The following is an 18,338-nucleotide window of genomic DNA, read 5'->3' on the forward strand; positions in this document are numbered from 1 at the left end:
AAGGAACTGAGCAGACAATTCTCAGAAGATGTACGTTCATCAACAAATATGTGAAAAAATGTTCAACATCTCTAGCAATTCAAGAAATACAAATCAAAACTACTCACAGATTTCATCTCACTTCAGTCAGAATGGCAATTATCAAGAAGACAAGCAAAAATAAATGTTGGTGAGGATATGAGGGAAAAGACACACTCATAGATGCTGGTAGAACTGCAAATTGATGTAAGCATCATGGAAAGCAGTATGGAGATTCCTAAGAAAACTTGGAATGAAACCACCATTTGACCCAGTTATCCCACTTCTCAGTCTATTTCCAATGGACTTAAAATCAGCATACTACAGTGATGCAGCCACATCAATGCTATAAAGTAGCTCAACTCACAATAGTTTTACTATGGAACCAACCTAGGTGTCCTTCAACACAGGAACGGATAAAGAAAATGTGGTCAATATGCACAATGGAATATTACTCAGTTTTAAAGAAGAACAAAATCATGGCATTTGCCAGTAAATGAGTGGAAGTGGAGAATATCATAGTAAGCAAAATAGGTCAATTCCCAAAACCACAGTTTAAATGTTTTCTCTGATATTTTGACACTAATTCACAATAAGGAGCACGGCTATGGCAGAATAAAGTTACTTTGGATTAGGCAGAGGGGAGGGAAAGGAAGGGAGCCAGGTATGGGGTAGGAAGAAGAGTAGACATTATTACCCTAGGTGCATGTGTGACCATATGACTGATGTGACTCTACATCCAGTACAACCAGAAACATGAGAAGCTATACTCCATTTGTGTATGATGTGTGAAAGTGCCTTCTACTGCCATGTATAACTAATTAGAACAAATAAAAAAAAAAGAGTGGTGGCAGCCAGGGGGTGGAGGAGGAGGAATGGGAGTTCTTACTTACATGGCAGAGCTTCTGTTTGGAGGGACAAAACTGTTCTGGAAACAGAAGGTTGTACAATATTGTGAGTGTAATGAATGCCTCTGAGTTGTCCACTTAACATGGCTAAAATGGCAAATTAAATGGTACCAGTCATTTAAAACAATGAACACTTTAATTATTAAAATTTTTAACATTTTCATTTCCAGAAAATTAAAAGAGTAGGATGCCATTCATAGTTTTTCTGGAGAACCTTCTTGGCTGCCAAGATGTGAGGCGTTAACTTGTGAGCCGTTCTGCCATGTCCAAGAGTGGGTACTGCAAAGAGAGGAAAGATAAAGTGCATAATTTAGAAGCAAAACATTTTATATTCTTTCAACAAAGGCCTGAAGCTTTTGGGAGATACATTTCTGGGTTGGTTTTTTCTATCAGAACTTCATTACACATCATGAAAAACATTGAAGCTGTCTCACAGCTCACTGATGCTATTGCATTTAAAAGTTGTTTTCATTTCTATCTTTATGTTTCACTGTGGTAGTTTCCACTAAAATAATCTATTATTAATCCAGTCTCAAAATATTTTACACAAATATAATGCCTACCCTCCCTTTCACTTCAAAGAGCCAGGTGTAAGGAATATGGAAAACACAGCCATCTGTCATGAGATGGATATCCAATGGCAGTCTTTGTAGCCACCACATCACAGTCCAGGGGGTGTCCCCTTAGTACTTCTCTCCCAGGCTCCATCTGAGCTCATTACTGTTGAAATTCTCCTCAGCTGGGGAGGAATTTCACTCTCATATGTCTTTAGAATGCCATCAAGGCTTTGAGAGAAATGTCAAAATGAGAAACAAAGTACATAATCTGTGGAAGAGGAAAGATCTAAGTTTTAGGTAGAAGAGTTACCCACATTATGAAACAGAGAAAAAACAGAGCAATAGATGACCTTTCTGGAAAAGGGGGCAAAACATGGAAAGAAAAAACCCAGTGAGTTAAGTATTCTAAATTTTAAAGAAGCCATCGATTTTTATTTTTCAAAAAAGTGGTTTTTGATGAGTACTCTTTAGGTAAAATCTTTAATTTAATCTTCAATTAATTTTCTCATAGTAAAATATTTTAAACTTGAAGGCTTTTTGAAATTATCTCTGAAAGTCAAATGCAAACAGTTGTTTTTCAAACACACATAAACAGATGTGCACTCCAGGTCATTAGTCACTCACTGGTCTTGTGTGGCCATGTCCTGGGGCAGTGACAGGCCGCACCTCTCCATCACCATCATCTTCCTCCATTACTATTGCTGATGTTTCTGGCCCCTTGGTGTTCAGCTGTGTTCAGGAGCAAAGGAAGGCAAGCCAGGAAAAGACAAAGATTAAAATGTGACCAGGTCTCCTTTTATTAAACAAACTTTAAGAAGTTAGTTTTTCCATAGCTAATTTTTAAATGACTAAACCTCACTGGTTACAATATATTCAACTAAAAAATAAAGATGATTTTCTGAAATATGAAAAAGTAAATAAACATATATGATAAATATTCTTGAGTGCTATATAGAAACATTAAATATTTCTTTACCTCTTATTTTATTTTTTTTAAACTTTTTTTTAAAGTTGTTGATGAACCTTTATTTTATTTATTTGTATGTGGGGTTGAGAATTGAACCCAGTGCCTCATGCATGTCAGACAAGCGCACTACCAATGAGCTACAACCCTAGCCCTACCTCTTATTTAAGAAATAAAAAAAAAAAAAACAGATTTCTTTTGGTAACCTTAATTAGAGCAAAAACTATAAGAAATACATCATCAACTTACTGCAGGTGTTCCAGAAGGGAAGCAATCCTTCTCTGAAAACGAAAAGGAAGGGAATGTTAACAATTCACCAGAGAAAACTTTTCTATGGCAAAAAGAAAAATAATACCAAAGAGGAGCAAGTGAAATGTCTTATAATTGATTTTATTTTAAGTAGAATTATTTCTCTAGAAATATGACAGTAATAGTAACATAAAAATAATAATTTAATAAGACTCAGCTACTAACTCTATAATCTTAAGGAAACCTTAAAAATACATTTTGCAAAACCTGTATTGATCATTAAAATGATTGGATTTCATGGTATGTAAATTATTCTTCAATCAAGTTATTAAAATGTAATGGAGTCCTGGCCTGATAATTCCATGCCTATAATCCAAGTGGCTCAAGAGTCACAGACAGGAGGATCTTGAGTTCAAAGCCAGCCTCACAAATAAGCTAGGTGCTTAGAAACTCAATGCGACCCTGCCTCAAAATAAGATACAAAATAGAGCTGGGGATGTGGTTCAGGGTTTGAGTGCCCCTGGGTTCAATCCCCGGTACCCTGCCCCCACAAAAGTGTAATGAAAACCATAACCACCAAGCTGTATTAAAATAAAACATTCCTTATTTAAGATACTTTCTTAAACAGTAAAGGTGATATGATAAATATTCTTGAGTACCAAGGAGCAAGGGGATATAAGGCCACCAAACATGGCAACTGGGAAAAGAATTATTTTTGACATGGTTTGTTTCTTTTTCAAATGCAACTTACTAGTTTTTGCAGAAGTTCTAGGTAAAAGTACAACCTTTTCCTCAGGATACCAGGTAAGTTATTTATAGAAAGGGTCAAGATCAGTATTACTTGCAAAGAAGTCTACTTCTTTTTTGAACATAGCCTTTATCTCTGTGATGATGTAAACATATTAAATACAATTAATCCAACCACATATGATTTTTGCATACTTAGATTATTTTTAAAAACTGTATATATGACTTTAGTGACGGAAAACATATTAAATAAAAATTATATATCTTGTGGTTGTAATGGGCAAAATCTACACAGAGAGAAATGGGAGAAATGATTTTGCATCTTTTAAATTTCAGTGCAAAGAAGAGAAAGCAGGAGAACCAGCGAGGAGAAGGGGAGTCTAACTAAATCTCCAAAGACACTCCAGGTATCGCTCAACCAACTGCACCACGTGGACTTCATTCTGATGCTGCCTTACACAAACTGTTTTTAAAAATCCAGTATACTTCAACTCTTACCCACTTAGATGCTAATTCTGAGGAATAAATCCTTTCAGGTAAGATGTTTATTTTTATGTATTTGCATGTAATTTTGAAGAGAAAATACTTTTTATTTCAAGGTCTATGCATTTATAAAGCAAAAATTCCTTCTAGGCCACTGACAATAAACATATCTCTAGCATAAACATGTCTAGAAATCCACACTTTTTCCTTCTCAACTGAAAATCATTTAAAGCCATGAGGAGGAAAAAAACCCCAAGTAAATGGAACACCATGGAACAAGTGTGAATCCCACTAACATGTTGAATTATAATGTATAAGAAATATGGAAAAAAATGTAACAGATCCAATTCCATTTCTAACAAAATTATGAGATCAATGAAATCCTCAGTCTCCAGATGATGTTCAAGAGCCATCCGGACAGTTGACAAAAAGAGTATCTATGTAGGAGAAAGTAGGAACAATACAGTTTAGCCTTTTATTTTTCCAGAAATGATCTTTTTATCTATCAGGGCTTCATAAGTTTCCATGGGATTCAGTCTTTTACCACTGTCTGATGTCTCACCAGGAGGTGAAAGTCTGACTTTCTTCTGTTTCAAGGTGCTGGCGTTATAATACTTGTTGACACCCTGTTGAGGATGCTCCGTTGGCTTTCCTTTGAGGACCCTGAAGGTTTGTGGCAACTGAGCCCCCTGCTCTGGCATGCCCTAACAAAGAGAAATTCAGACATGAGTTGTGGTTTGAATTGCTCTAATACTATCGATTTTCAGACATAAATATCAACATACATAAAACAAACCCATACCCATAATTTTAGATTTGACTAAATTCTAAATGGTCTCATTTTGTAAAACTCTACTTTTCCATATTTATTTTGCAAATCACCAGGAATGATCCAAACAGAGGAATGGAATGGAGTGCTGGGTTTGTTTGGGGAGAGGGACAGAAGTGTCAAACCTGTATTTGCTCTTGTTCATCACCCACCAGAGTAGCTCCTAATTGAAAAGGCTTAAGCCAAGAGCATAAGTCAGGGGACAGCAAACAGGAAGAAGGATGCTTGCTTATGTCTGGTTCTCCTCTAGGCTTTAGACAGAGAACACAGGGCAGCAGGCCCATTCCAACTTCCGCACTTCAGAGAATACAAATGTAGGGTTTTGAAACCAAGAACCCACTTTATACAGTGTTTACTGTTTCAGATCTTTTTTGATGGGAAGGAGGAGGAGTACCAGGGATTGAACTCAGGGGCACTCAACCACTCAGCCATACCCTCAGCCTTTCTATTTTTTGGGTCTCACTAAATTGCTTAGTTCCTCCCTTAGCTGCTGAGTCTGGCTTTGAACTTGCAAACCTCCTAAATCAGCCTCACTAGCTTCTGCGATTACAGTCATGCTCCATCTGAACCCAGCAAAACACTACAGTTTATTTTGCCCTAAATTCATTTAAAATTATCTAGTAGTACATTACATCGTCATGCCATATTTTTTACCAATTTACTACTAATGATATTTGAGTTGATTTTTTAATACATTTTGCTATCTAAATAATGGGACAAAACCCATAATATGTGCTGTTCTATGGTTCCCCAAGGACATACATGCTAAATATTATTCTGGGTCAAAAGGTATGTATGTGAAAAAGTAACATATTCATTTGTGATTTGGGATATACACGTAAAGGGTTTAAAAAAAATTTTTTTTTCACTGTTTGGTATTTGGGATTAAACCCAGGGCACCAAGCTGCTAAGCAACTTCTAAACATTACCACAGGTTACCTGTCATCACAAGGTCTTAATGATATGGAGTCAAATTGGCTTGTTTCCTCCCCAATCTCCTGTACTGGGGATTGAATCCAGGGGTGCTTTAACACTGAGCTTCATCCCCAGTCCCTCTACCCTTTTGCAAATTTGGGACAAGAGTCTTGTTAAGACCCCAACACCTGCATCAAACCTGTGATCATCCTACCACAATCTGGAGCCTCTGGGATTACAGGGGTGAACCAACGTGCTTGGCTACACAAATTATTATTATTATGATCATTATTACTATTATTATTTGGAATTTTTTTTTTTTGAGACATACGGTCTCACCATTTTCCCCTGGCTTCTCTCAAACTCGGGGACTCAAGTGATCTTTGTGTATCAGTCTGCAGAGTAGCTGGAACGACAGGCATGTGCCACAAAGCCCAGCTTTCATGTTTATTTAAAAAAATATTAGTTGTAGATGGACACAATACCTTTATTTTATTTATTTTTATGTGGTGCTAAGGCTCTAACCCAGGGCTTCATGCCTGCTGGGCAAGCCACATCCCCATCCCTAATGTCTTTTTTTATTCTTTAATTTGTTTTTGGAAGTACTAGGTATTGAAGCCAGGAGCATTATACCACTGAGCTACATTCCCAGCCCTTTTTACTTTGAGATAGGGTCTTGCTAAAACTGCCCAGGCTGGTCTCAAACTTATGATCCTTCTGCCTCAGCCTCCTTAGCTGCTGGGATGATAGGCAGATGTCACTATGCCCAATCATCTTAAATTGCTGTTTTTTTATTCTGGGTTTCCTATCACATGTAAAATGTCTTATCAATATGAGATTGTACACCAAGTGTGGTGGCATGTACCTGTAAACTCCCCTGCTCAGAAAGCAGGAGCAGGAGAGTCACTGGAGCCCACAAATTTGAGACCAGTCTGAGCATCAGAGGAAGCCCCACCTCATGCCCCCAAAAAATGGAAAATAAAAGAGATAAAAGTGGGGAACTCTAATAACTAACAGTGAGAAAATAACCCAAATTTAAATGTAAGGTCTCTGGTGTGGCTCAGTGGTAGAGCTCTTGCCTAGCATGCTCAAGGACATGAGTTTTCATGCTTATTCATACTAGCCCCAAAGCAGAAATCTAAAATCTCCAAATCCTTCTATATAATGAAATACATATATATATATATATATATATATGTGTGTGTGTGTGTGTGTGTGTGTGTGTGTGTATATCTTTACATCTATGTGTGTGAGTGTGTGTGTGTATACACACATTTTCCCCCAGCACTGGGGGGTTGAGCCCAAGGACATCCTACCACTTGGCTTTATCCCTAGCTCTTCTTATTTTGAGATACAGTCTTGCTAAATTGCAGAGGCTGGCCTAAAGCTGCCTCAGTTTCCTGAATTGCTGGAATTAGTCATGTGCCACCAAACCCAGTTTACAATCCCTTTTCTAGCCAGTCCAGTGGTGCACATCTGCCTTCCAGCACTCAGCACATTGACATAGGAGGTTTGCTTGACCTCAGAAGTTCAAGACTGGCCTGGCCAACATACGGGGAACTCCACCTCAAACAAACAGAAAACCCACAAAAGTGATGGTCAATTTTTCTTTCCTTTTCCACATCTGAGGATTGAATTCAGGGGTGTGTTACCATTGACCTACATCCCCAAAACATTTTTTTTGATACAGAAAACAATTCTCTTTACGTTACTGATCCTTGACTTGTGATCCTCCTGCCTCAATCTCTTGAGTAGCTGGGCTTATAGATGGGCACCCCTGTACCCAACTCTATTATCAGTTTTCAAGTGTGCAGTAAATTAACTGGAACAACCTTATTGACCATTATATCTCCAAAACTTACTCATGTTTAACTGAAACTTTGTAATTTCTGAGTAATCTACTAGCCTATTAGGACTCATAATAAACAAGTTCCCTTCCTATTATATGGAATCCTTTCCGGCGCACTTGGTATTATCCAGGCTGGTGGGTATTGTCCATCTGCAGCCCTTGCCAGGAAGCCAGCCAGGTCAGTCATTGTGATTATTACTGTTGCCACATTTTAAGGATGAGAGACATGCTGAATGTCTTGCCCAAGGGCAAAGAGTCAGGCAGTGTTGGTTCATGAGCTTGAGTCTCCAGAGAGCAAGGATCTTCCCTTCCAGGAGGGCTCTGTCCCAGCCCCTCAGAGCTTCCACCCACACTTCCCTGAACCTAGGACACATAGGCGCAGCTGCCACAGGAAGAAGCACAAAATATGTGTATATAACAGACGTGGGGGTCTTGGCACTCTCAACAGGGGAATGAGGGCTCAGGAACAAAAGACCCCCACATGGGGGTCAGGAGATGAACTTCTGGTACATGTCCTGGCATTGCTGGGTGTGAAGGGAGAATAGGAGGCCAAGCCTCACTTGGAAGCCTCCCAATGCACCACTGGGCTGATGAGAAGCTAAAAACAGAGTCAGTACATGGGGTTCTCCCTAACCTCCACCCCACAGCTCACAGTCAAGTCCCTGGATGTCTAGAGGCAGGACAAGGGAGAGGGCTGGCACCACATCACAGCAAGGGACCATGGGGGGCACTGTGGGTTACCCACCCTACTGTACACCTAATGCTCCACACAAATGTTTCACATTGTATGTCAAAAATTTCCATAAATAAAGCATCTGGAGTGCTGGGGTTGTGGCTCTGGAGTAGAGTGCTTGCCTAGCATACATTAGGAACTAGGTTCAATCCATGGCACCACATAAAAATAAACAAATAAAATAAACATATGTGTCCATCTACAACTGATATTTATATATGTACATACATACACACACACACACACAAACAACACACATACACACACACATATAAAAGAAACAGAATTTTCTTCAAAACATAAACTACTGGACTAGTCTCAGTCCTCATTAATAGCTGAGGAAACTGGGGGCCAAAAAAGTAAGGACTGGCACAAAGCCAACCAGAAAGTGTGTTTCAGTCTTTTCTCTTTGTCTATCCAGGGACACCTGAGTGTGCTCTGAAGCACTGTGACCTGGACCCTGTACCCTCCAGGTCCATAATCCCACTCCTTATGCTCCAAGTGCTTCAGCTTCAGGGCCAGCCCTACATCGGGAGCTTCCCCCAACACATGTGCAACCACAGACCCCCATGTTTTAAAGCTCACACGATACTCCTTACCTTCTGTACAGGTGCAGACTTGCCACTCCTTGGGGGGGCCTGAGTGGTGCACCTGGGCCAATGGAGGTCTTTAAGGTGTTCTTTTGGCCCCCAGTTGGTCCCCTCGTCCGCCTGAAGGCAGACCGCCTCAGACATGTACCTGGGAAGCAACAGGCCAAATGCAAGGAGTCACTGCCCACCTTGGCCTGGTCTCCCTGACCACTCTCACCCTCAGCTGGGAAAGCACAGAGCCCAGGGCTCTCATCCAGGAGCCTTATCCAGGCTGCCATTCCCCTCTAGCACATTTCTTGGGATAAGAACCTACAACACCAAGGAAGAGTGAAATTCCCAGAAACTCCCAGAGTGCCCTGGAGAAAACCCCAAGGGAAAGGAACAGGGAGTGTTAAGGCTGGGAGCTGGGGACAGGGACCAGGGAAATAGACCCAGCTTCACCCCACCCCACCAGCCCCAGGGTCCACCACTTGAGCCCTTGGTTGACCAACTTACTTAGGTCCCAAGGGTGCACACAATTCGATGTAACAGTTTCTTGTGCAGCCCACATTGAATGCGTTGTCATGCTGGAGGGAGATGAGGAAGGGAAGAGAAGTTCAGAATCAGCAGGACTGAGCAAGGCCATCTTCCAGGGACCCTCACTAAGTTGGTCAGTTAAACCAGGGCTCAACCTGGGCCTGTGGCCAGGTCTAGGTACAGGGGTGCCCAAGAGTGACCCAGGGCCTCCTGCCTTCCCAGGCTCCTAGGAAGAGTGACCTCCCTCGACCCACTTGTGAGCAGCTGTACCCAGACAGTGCTGACCCAGCACCCACCTCTCCTGCCTTCTCAGGGCTCCTCAACCCCTAGTGCTTCCCTTTGCAGGATCCTTGCTCTGTCTCCATTGGCCACACCTGTCCTCTCACCTCATCCTTCCAGGTACCTTTTAAGGTCTGTCTCGTGCTGTTCTGCTCAACTGATCCAAAGATGGTGTCACCACCCCGCTCCCACTTGACTCTCTTACCTCTCGTTTTTTTCTAAAAATCTACCTTCGTTGAGTTTCACTATCTGGGAGACCAGTGGCAGCAGGGGATGCCTAGACATATTTCCCTAGTCAAAAATCAGATTTTCCAGGAAAATATGAGCTGAAGACCTTCAGTACACAAAGCAGGAAAGGTCAAGCTCAAAGGTCATGTCCTTCCCAGGACTCTGACTGGCTTCTCCTCTCCTTTATTCGACTTTCTCTTTCTCCTGAGTTCATCCATCAGCCTCGACCCCTCCTCCTTCCAGAACAGATTGAGTTTCACCCCAACTTCATGAGCTTTAGGTAGCAAATACTCTGTTATAATAGAAAGTGGCCCAGCAGCACCTCTATCCACCCCAAGTCTCCAATGGCCTACGCATGAAGACTTTCATCTTCAACACTCTTCTCCACTAGAAGAAAAGAAGACTCCACATCAGAACAGCTCTGGAATATGTCCAAAAAGCAACTCGAATCAATGTCCTCTATGAGGTTCTGCCTCCTTTAGGGTGTTCACAGTACTTAAGAAATGAGTATACCACCAGGTGCAGTGGCACACACCTGTAACCCCAGAGAATTGGGATTTTGAGCCTGGAGGATCACAAGTTCAAGGCCAGTCTCAACAACTTAGCAAGGCCCTCAACAATTTAGTGACACCCTATCTCAAAACAAAAAAAAATAGAGCAAGGATTAGGGATGCAGGTTTGGTGGTAAAGCACCTGTGGGTTCAATCCCTAGTACCAGAAGAAATAAATTAATTAACAGCGGAGCATTAAAAAATTACAGAATCTTTTAACTTAGAGAAAGAATATTTGATTAGATATATATCATGTGTAGAAAATATTGATCGTATATATAAAGTATAGAAAATGTTTAAGGAATGATAGTAAATTTCTAAGAACTGAGAGGTAAATGTGAATACCATCCTCCCCCCACATGGAACCCTATCACACACAACTAGAATCCAACAGCTCTGTGCCACCCAGACCAGCCTCTCTCTCTGGCTCCACTCCTGGGGCTCCTGCTCCAATTCTGTGTCTCAAACGCCCTCACACTCCACAGGACAAAATCCAGAGGCATCTTCTTCTTGCCCCATCTTCTGCCCAACTTCCTGCTGCCTCTCCTTCTTCCCCTTATCCTGGGGGGGTCAGGATACCAGGCTTCTCTCTGTTCCTTTCCTCTTTCCTTCTATCCCCAAATGTTGATCTTCTGTTTGTTGGTTCACTCATTGATTCAGATGTCTTTTCTCTGTGTGCTGGGGATTGAAGAATTCAGGGCCTTGCACATGCTAAGCACACACCTACCACTGAGATGCACCCCCATCAGAAATATTTCAGGGCATCAAAAATGCTTCTGTCCAACCAGGCACGGTGGCACACACCTGTAATCCCAGTGACTTGGGAAACTAAGGCAATTTTGAGACCAGCCTCAGCAACTTAGTGAGACCCTGATTCATAATAAAAAGTAGCAGGGACTGGGGATGTAGCTCAGTGGTAAAGTGCCCCTGGGTTCAATACCGAGTAGCAAAAAAACAAAGCCCAGTCACTGCACTGGAGATGGAAAGCATGCCTCAAACAGCATGGCCAGCCTACTTTCAGTGGTGAGGGCAGCTGCAACCTGAGGCCCTGTGCACCAAGGGGAGTGGACAGGGTAGAGCAGAGAGAGAGTATCATGGGAACCATGTAGGCAACCCAGCTCACAGCACCCAAGTACATGCAGAGGAGAAGCCCAGAGAGTTAAGTGCTGAGACAGCGACTTCTGGTTTCAGAGGCTGTGTCTAGACCAGAAAGAGTAGTCTGAAGATGTCTGCTGAATTTGGCCATTAATGAGAGCATCATCCTGACAGCAAGGGCTGGGCGGACCTGGGCCAGGAAGTGAAGGGGGAGCTAGTGAACAAGCTCAACTCTGTCAGGAAATAAGGCCCAGAAGGTACAACAGGTGGAGTGGAGGCCTGGGATGTTAAGGCTGGGACTTGTATGACTTTTAATCTGAGCACAAACATGTGTAGATGACCATGGGAAGGAATGGTAGTGATGTAACAGCAGCACACAGGGCACTCTCTGGTGCCAGCCACTGTTCTATGTGGTTTATATGAATTAACCCACAATTCCCTGTTTTACAGATAGGGAAATTGAGTGACCAGGGGCTGAGTAGCATACCCCAGGTCTCCCTGCTGATCAGTTATAGAGCTGTGATTTGAACTTATGGGGTCTACACCAGAGTCTTTGCCACCAACCACCAAGCAAGTGATTCTAGGAGGAGTTGCAGTCAGGGAATGAAGTATGGTGGGAGTGAAAGTTGGAGCATGGGATCAGTGCCTGAAATTAGTGCTGCCAAGAACAGAAAGGAGCCCTGTCTGGTGAATCTTAGAGTGCAGACCACATTTAGGTCCCTTGAGACTTGGTATCCTGGACTTGGAAGGGCCTCACTCTGAGCAGAGGAGGAAGGGTGATGGCCTATGGCCTGACCTGGGGCTGGAAGAACCACAGGATGGAGGGAGGGAACAGGCTGCCAGGCAAACTCAATGATGATACTAGAAGCTGGAGAGAGGAGAAGACAGGCAGACCACAGGGCTGAGGAATAAGGGCCAAACACAGGAGTCACAGGGGGGAGGGAACCACATATGGCAGTGGTGGGTGCTGACTAAAAGGATGGGAGGTGATGAGCAGACAGGCTCCTCTGTCTGTCCAGCTGCCTCGGGGTCTGCAGCTTCCCCTCCCCCACTGATGCTGCCCACCAGCCTTCCTGAAAGAGACTTTAGTCAAGTGATTGCCATAATAGAGGAATCCCAGGGCAGAGATGTCCACTCCTATCATTCCTAGAGGATGCTCAAAGAAAAAGCAATAAAGACACAGATGGGGAAGAAAGCAATGAAACTGCTCCACAGGACATGAGGTTCCATTCAGAGTGAACAACAACGAATGCTGGAGAAGAAGCTCAGTGGTTGAGCACCCCTGGTTCAATCCTCAGTGCTGGAAAAACAGCAACATGGAGGGCTCCTGCTCTTTGGAAGATGCTATGAAGAAAATGAAATGACAAGCCATGAATTGCAAGAAAAGATTTGCAACACATAGATCTGAATCCAGTATAGAGAACTCCTGAAACTCAATAAGAAAACAATACAGTTTTTTTTTTTTAAATGGGCAAAAGTTTGGAGCAAACACCTCACCAACAATATACCCATGGCTGATAAGACACAAAAATATGCTCAACATCATTAGTCATTAGGAAAATAAAGAGTGGAGCCCTAGTGATATACCACTACTCATTTATTAGACAGGCTACAATTTGAAAACAAAAAAGAATAGTGACCAATGACAGTGTCAAATGCTAGTGAGGATGTGGAGCAACTGGAATTCTCATTCATTGCTGGTACAAAATAGAAACAGTACAGTTGTTTGTTTTCTAAAACATCCCATATGTTTATCTTATGACTCAGCAATGCCACCCTTAACAATTTACCCAACAGAAATGAAAACTTATGTCCACATGTGTATGCATCAATGGTGGTTTTAGCAGATTTATTAATAACTGCCTGAAACTGGCTGGGCACAGTTCCCCATGACTTTAATGGCTTGGGAGGCTAAGGCAAGAGGGTGACAAGTTCAAAGCCTCAGTAACTTAGGAAGGCCTTAAGCAACTTAGTAAGACCCTTTCTCAAAATTTTAAAAATTTTTCAAAAAGAAAACATAAGGGTGCTGGGGGTGGGGGTGGGTGAGGCTGGGATTGTTGCTCAGTGGTTAAGCACCTCTGGGTTCAATCCCTGGTACAAAAACAAAACAAAAATTCTGCCAAAGCCTAGATGCAAAGTAAAAATCCTTCAATTGGTGAATGTACAAATAATCTGTAGGGAAATACAATACTACACAGAAACAAAAGACAATAAACTACTGATGTGAGCAACTACATAGGGGAATCTCAAATGCATCGTGCTCAGTGAATGAAGCCAGACTAGAAAGCCCACAACACCATTTATGCATGATTCCGGAAAGAGAAAAACCTCAAGGACTCAGGGAGAGAAAATGACAACAAGAGATGAAAGGATTTTCTGGGGTAGTGAACCTGGTTAAGCTTGATCTTGGTGGAGACTACACAATGTCATTTGTCAAAATCCCTAACTATAGATGAAAAAGGGTGAATTTACTGTTTGTAATTACCCCTCAATGAATGACATTTTCACGAAATTTTTCATGGCTCCCAGGTTTTCAGTTCTTCCAAACAAAATTCCATGCTTGGCTTTCTGGGCCTTTCTAATCTTGACCCCCATGGGGTCAACCTCATTGCCCATGTCACCTTGTGCTTGAACTAGGATCCATTTCTTCATCATTCTGTTAACACCCTACTTTCAGATTTCTCTGCCTTTCTACAAAATTGTACCTCTCACAGTCAATGCCCTCCTGTCTGCCTCTCCAAAAGCACACCTAGGACACAGAGAGTGGCATGTTCTCTACAGCATGGGCTTCGCCAAACTCCCAGTCTCTTCCAGTCGGCTACACCACTCAGGACTGACCCCTCGCTCAGAGCGTTCCTGGTGTCTCCCAGTGTTATTCTGATGGCAGGTTGCTTATCAACACAAGTGCATGATGTACTTACTCACCCCTATACCCATCCCTCAAGTAACCACCACCTAGCACACCCAGCACACAGTAGGCTTTCAATGCAATGCACCCAGGAGGGAGAATGGCCCCAACCTCCAGGGTATAGAGATATCTGAGCTGCATCTTCAGAGGTGGGTCTGGAAGGACTCATGAGGCATCAGCAGGGCCAAGGGCAGTGGAGAAAGCGCACAAAGTGTCTAATTGAAGAAGAGGTGCAAGATGCCTCCACACAGCCAAGGGCACACGCACTCACTGCTTACCTTCTCCTCATAGGGTCGCCTGGCGGTGCCCACCGCCACTGCCTTGATAAACAATTGCAGGATGAGCGGGACCAGGAGGGCCCCAGCGGGTACAGCCACCAGGATGCTGTGCACAGGTTAAGAAGGGAAGCAATGGAAGATCTCCTCCCTGGCCTGCTTTCGACCCCACTGCTCCCTCCTTCCCTCCCTCCCCAGGTAGCACCACCCACCGCTCTCCCTCCCTGGACTGGACAGTTAGTCCAGTACAACCAAGGGAAACCTCCCTCCACCACACTGTCCTCCCACCTGTCCCTTTTCAACTTTCATTACCCTACTCTGTGGGCCCCTAGATTCTTAACTCCATAGGCATCCTACCCCGCCCATGTCCCTGACTCCACTGGCCTTCCAAATGTCCTTCACAGGTCCTGCCAAGTGACTTCTCCCTCTAGCCCCGCCCACGTCAGCCCCTCCCCTGTCACCCTGACCCTCCTGGGCTGTTTGCCCCTCCCTCCCCACCACACAAGCTCTTCCCAGTGTGGGCCCTTGGGACTGTGTGGATACGTCATGGTTTTGTCCAGAAACGCGATGTTCCTCCTGCGTATGATGAAAACCACGCAGGTGGCCAGCACGGTACCCAGATAGAGGCACAGAGACAAGAGGAGTAGCAGGTAGAGCCGGATGTTTCGGTGTCCCACGCAGTTATTCACCCACCTGCATTGGTGGTCGAACTCCTAGGGGAGAGGAGTCAGGTCTGAGGGTCCTTCTGGAATGGCCTCCATCACCCTCTAATCCTGGGGCCTCCCCTAACGCAGCCCTCTAGGCCGCCTGCTTTTGACCTTACATAAGGGTTCCCATCTCAGTGAGAACCTGGCATTTCCATGGTTAGAGCACAGTTAGGACCCCATGGCTCATCAGGCTACCTGTCCTGAGTGAGGTCTTTAGAGACAAGACCTGCCTGGTGTCACGTGGACCAGGACATGAAAACTCTGGGCCTCCGTTTCCTCAAGTACTGGAAAAGGATGAAAAAAAATGCCCCTCCACTACCAGCTGTCTGCACTTGTGAACCCGAGCAGGGTGGGCACATCAGAGAAACACACTCAGAACCCAGGAAATCCTCCAACTGGGACACCCAGACCAAGACGGGCAAAGATCCCCAGGACAGAGCAGCAGTCAGCCTAAAGGGCTGGGGATCTAGTATCAGCAAGCCAGGGGAGGGGACAGTCACTGCTTTTCCTCCAGCTGACTCCATCAGGCTCAGCACAGAGGGGATGCCCTTTGTATGTCAGCACCTTTGCAAGCAAGGCCAGCCTCCCTGGACAGGTGCAGACACAGAGGTGATGACATATATAAGTGATCAACAGTGGCTGAGATGAAGCACTCTGGGAACATGGTCTGATACCCCCACCTGGCCCACTCATGATGTGAGGTTCCTGGTCCTGGCCAGGTGCCCGGAGATAGTTTGGTGAGTGGACAGGGAGGAGGAGCACTTACCTCCACACAGATGTCACACCTTTTGCAGTGGAAGGTTCGGGGCAGGCAGTGAAAATAACAGGTGGGACACCACGGCATGTGGTACAACCTGCCATTCACTCGTGCCATGTAGGGAGCCTCAGGGTCCTGCTCGAAGGCACCTGGAAGGGGGAGAGGTGTGGGCAGTGGAGGAGGCCCTTGTATCACTCTGATGCTCGGGGCAGCCCCATAGCATAACTGGGCATCAGAAGGTGGGGAGGAGGAGGGCAGGGCAACCCCGGTCCCTGTTGAGCAAACTGACCACTCAGATGGCAGCAGTCAGAGAGAAGGGCTGTCCAGCCACAGGAGCTCTACATGGAGCTCCCCCTTTGGAATAGTGATCAGTGCTTGGAGTAGGGTGTGAAATGGGAAGGAGGAAGGGTGAACTGTGTGGATGGAAGAGCCTGCTGCCTCTCTTGCCCGGTCCTCCCTTCTAAAGCAACTGGAAAACCTCCAGGATTCTGTTTTTCACACTTCAGTGGCTTGGGAAATGAAGTGCCAGGGCCCAAGTAATAAGGACAGGGTAAGAAGGGATCCTGAGGCCACAGGTGGGGTCAGCCCTTTACAAATGACTCCTGTAGGCACCAGTCCTTGGGGTGCCACCTCCCTCTCCCAGGAGTCTGAGGCCTTACCTCTGTGTAAAATGCCTGGGTCCGAAAAATTCATGCCAATGAGGCTGTACAAACTCAGGAGGCAGAGAAGTCCGGAGACCACTGGGTAGGCCCACTCTCCATTTTGCGCCAGTGCTCGGCCTCTGAAATCAGAGCCAGACTCAGTTCTAGTCGGGGGCAACCAGGAGCCCCCATGAGGCCCAGCTTACCTGAGGTCAGACCCACACACCTTAACGACAGATCTGAATATCCAGGCTAGAGACAGACCCCATTCCCTCCACCAAATGTCACCAGCATTACCAGCCTCCCACAGTCCCCCCAAAGCCTCAGTCTCCCCACATCTCTGTGCTTCCCACTAAATATCCTCCTTCCCCTCCTGGCCTCCCTCCACCTCCCTGCCTCTGCACTCTCACTGTCTATTTCCCTGCTGTCTCTTTTTGAGAAACCGACAGTTGGCCTGGAGACTCACGGAAACGTAAAGAACACAGCACTTAGAAAGACCAGGGCTGCCACTGTGAAACAAGCCCAGAGGCTTGAGAATAGCCAGGATCTGGCTGGGTGTGGGGGTGGGGACAATAAATCGTTTGATACAGTCATGCTGCGATGCCTGCTCTCAAACAAATGAGAGCCAACCGCTCCTTCTCCTGGGTTGGCACCCAGAGTACCATGACTACAAGTGTGACATCAGAGAGGTTCCGGAATGGGGGCTCTGGCTGCTTCCTGTGCCCACTGATATCAACCTTCCCTTGCCCTCACATACACACTTATAGACGGGGACATCCTGCTCTTACAATGTGGCTTTGTTAGAGCTTCAGTCTCAACCCCTTGCATGTCCTCCCACCATGATGCCATTCACCGTGTTGTGATCACTCTCACCAAAGATCAGTCTCAGGGGCTGCCAAATGTTGGATTCTGTGCTAAATAAACCTCATCTCTTTATAAAGAACCCATTCTTGGGTATTTTTTTAGAGCAACAGAAAGCAGCTAATACAGAGACCATGTCATATGGTTTAGGAGAGAAGTTTGGTGATGGTTAATTATCCCCCTTTCAGTCCCAGTGCTAATGGAAGTAGGCAGTGCTCCTCACTTATTCTAGCTCCACTTCTTCCTTTTTGTTGTATCAGAGCTCCATTGTGGGGAGGAGGTAGCAATCTACCAATTAAATATCTTCCCAGTTTCCCTCACTTCCAGGGTGGGCTTTATGACATAATTCTGTCTCAACATAAAACATAAAATGGGCTGGGGATGTGACTCAATGGTTAAGCAACCCTCGGTACAATCCCTGATGATGATGATAATGATAATAATTTGTACATATTTATGGCATAAAACATATTTTGAAACATGTATACATGTACATTATTTCATATTCTTTTTTGTGTTGAGAACCCTTAAAATCTACTCTCTGAGTCATTTTCCAGTGTATATAACATTATCAACTGTACTCATTCTGTTGTATGTTATTATTAACTGTAGTCATCTTATTGTACAATAGATCCCTTTATTTGGCGTCCTGGGACCAGCATCTCCCCCATCCACCGC

The 18,338-nt window shown here is 44.4% G+C and overlaps 1 protein-coding gene across 1 annotated transcript; it reads right to left on the reverse strand.

Annotated features, from left to right (window-relative positions):
• Positions 1-1,166: 1,166 nt before the first annotated feature.
• Positions 1,167-17,393, reverse strand: LOC124105383 (palmitoyltransferase ZDHHC19-like). Its single transcript, XM_046462519.1, has 11 exons — positions 17,266-17,393; positions 16,818-16,939; positions 16,168-16,307; positions 15,238-15,407; positions 14,698-14,803; positions 9,338-9,408; positions 8,852-8,990; positions 4,489-4,630; positions 2,697-2,728; positions 2,108-2,212; positions 1,167-1,205 (listed from the first exon to the last, which is right to left on the reverse strand). Exons 1-11 carry the CDS (start codon positions 17,391-17,393, stop codon positions 1,167-1,169), a joined length of 1,194 nt encoding a protein of 397 aa, XP_046318475.1.
• Between the last annotated feature and the right edge of the window lie 945 nt (positions 17,394-18,338).

This window comes from Marmota monax, unplaced genomic scaffold (genome assembly GCF_021218885.2).
Source record: "Marmota monax isolate L192 unplaced genomic scaffold, Marmota_monax_Labrador192_F-V1.1 WCK01_AAM20220418_F8-fsc00100, whole genome shotgun sequence".
Taxonomy (NCBI): domain Eukaryota; kingdom Metazoa; phylum Chordata; class Mammalia; order Rodentia; family Sciuridae; genus Marmota; species Marmota monax.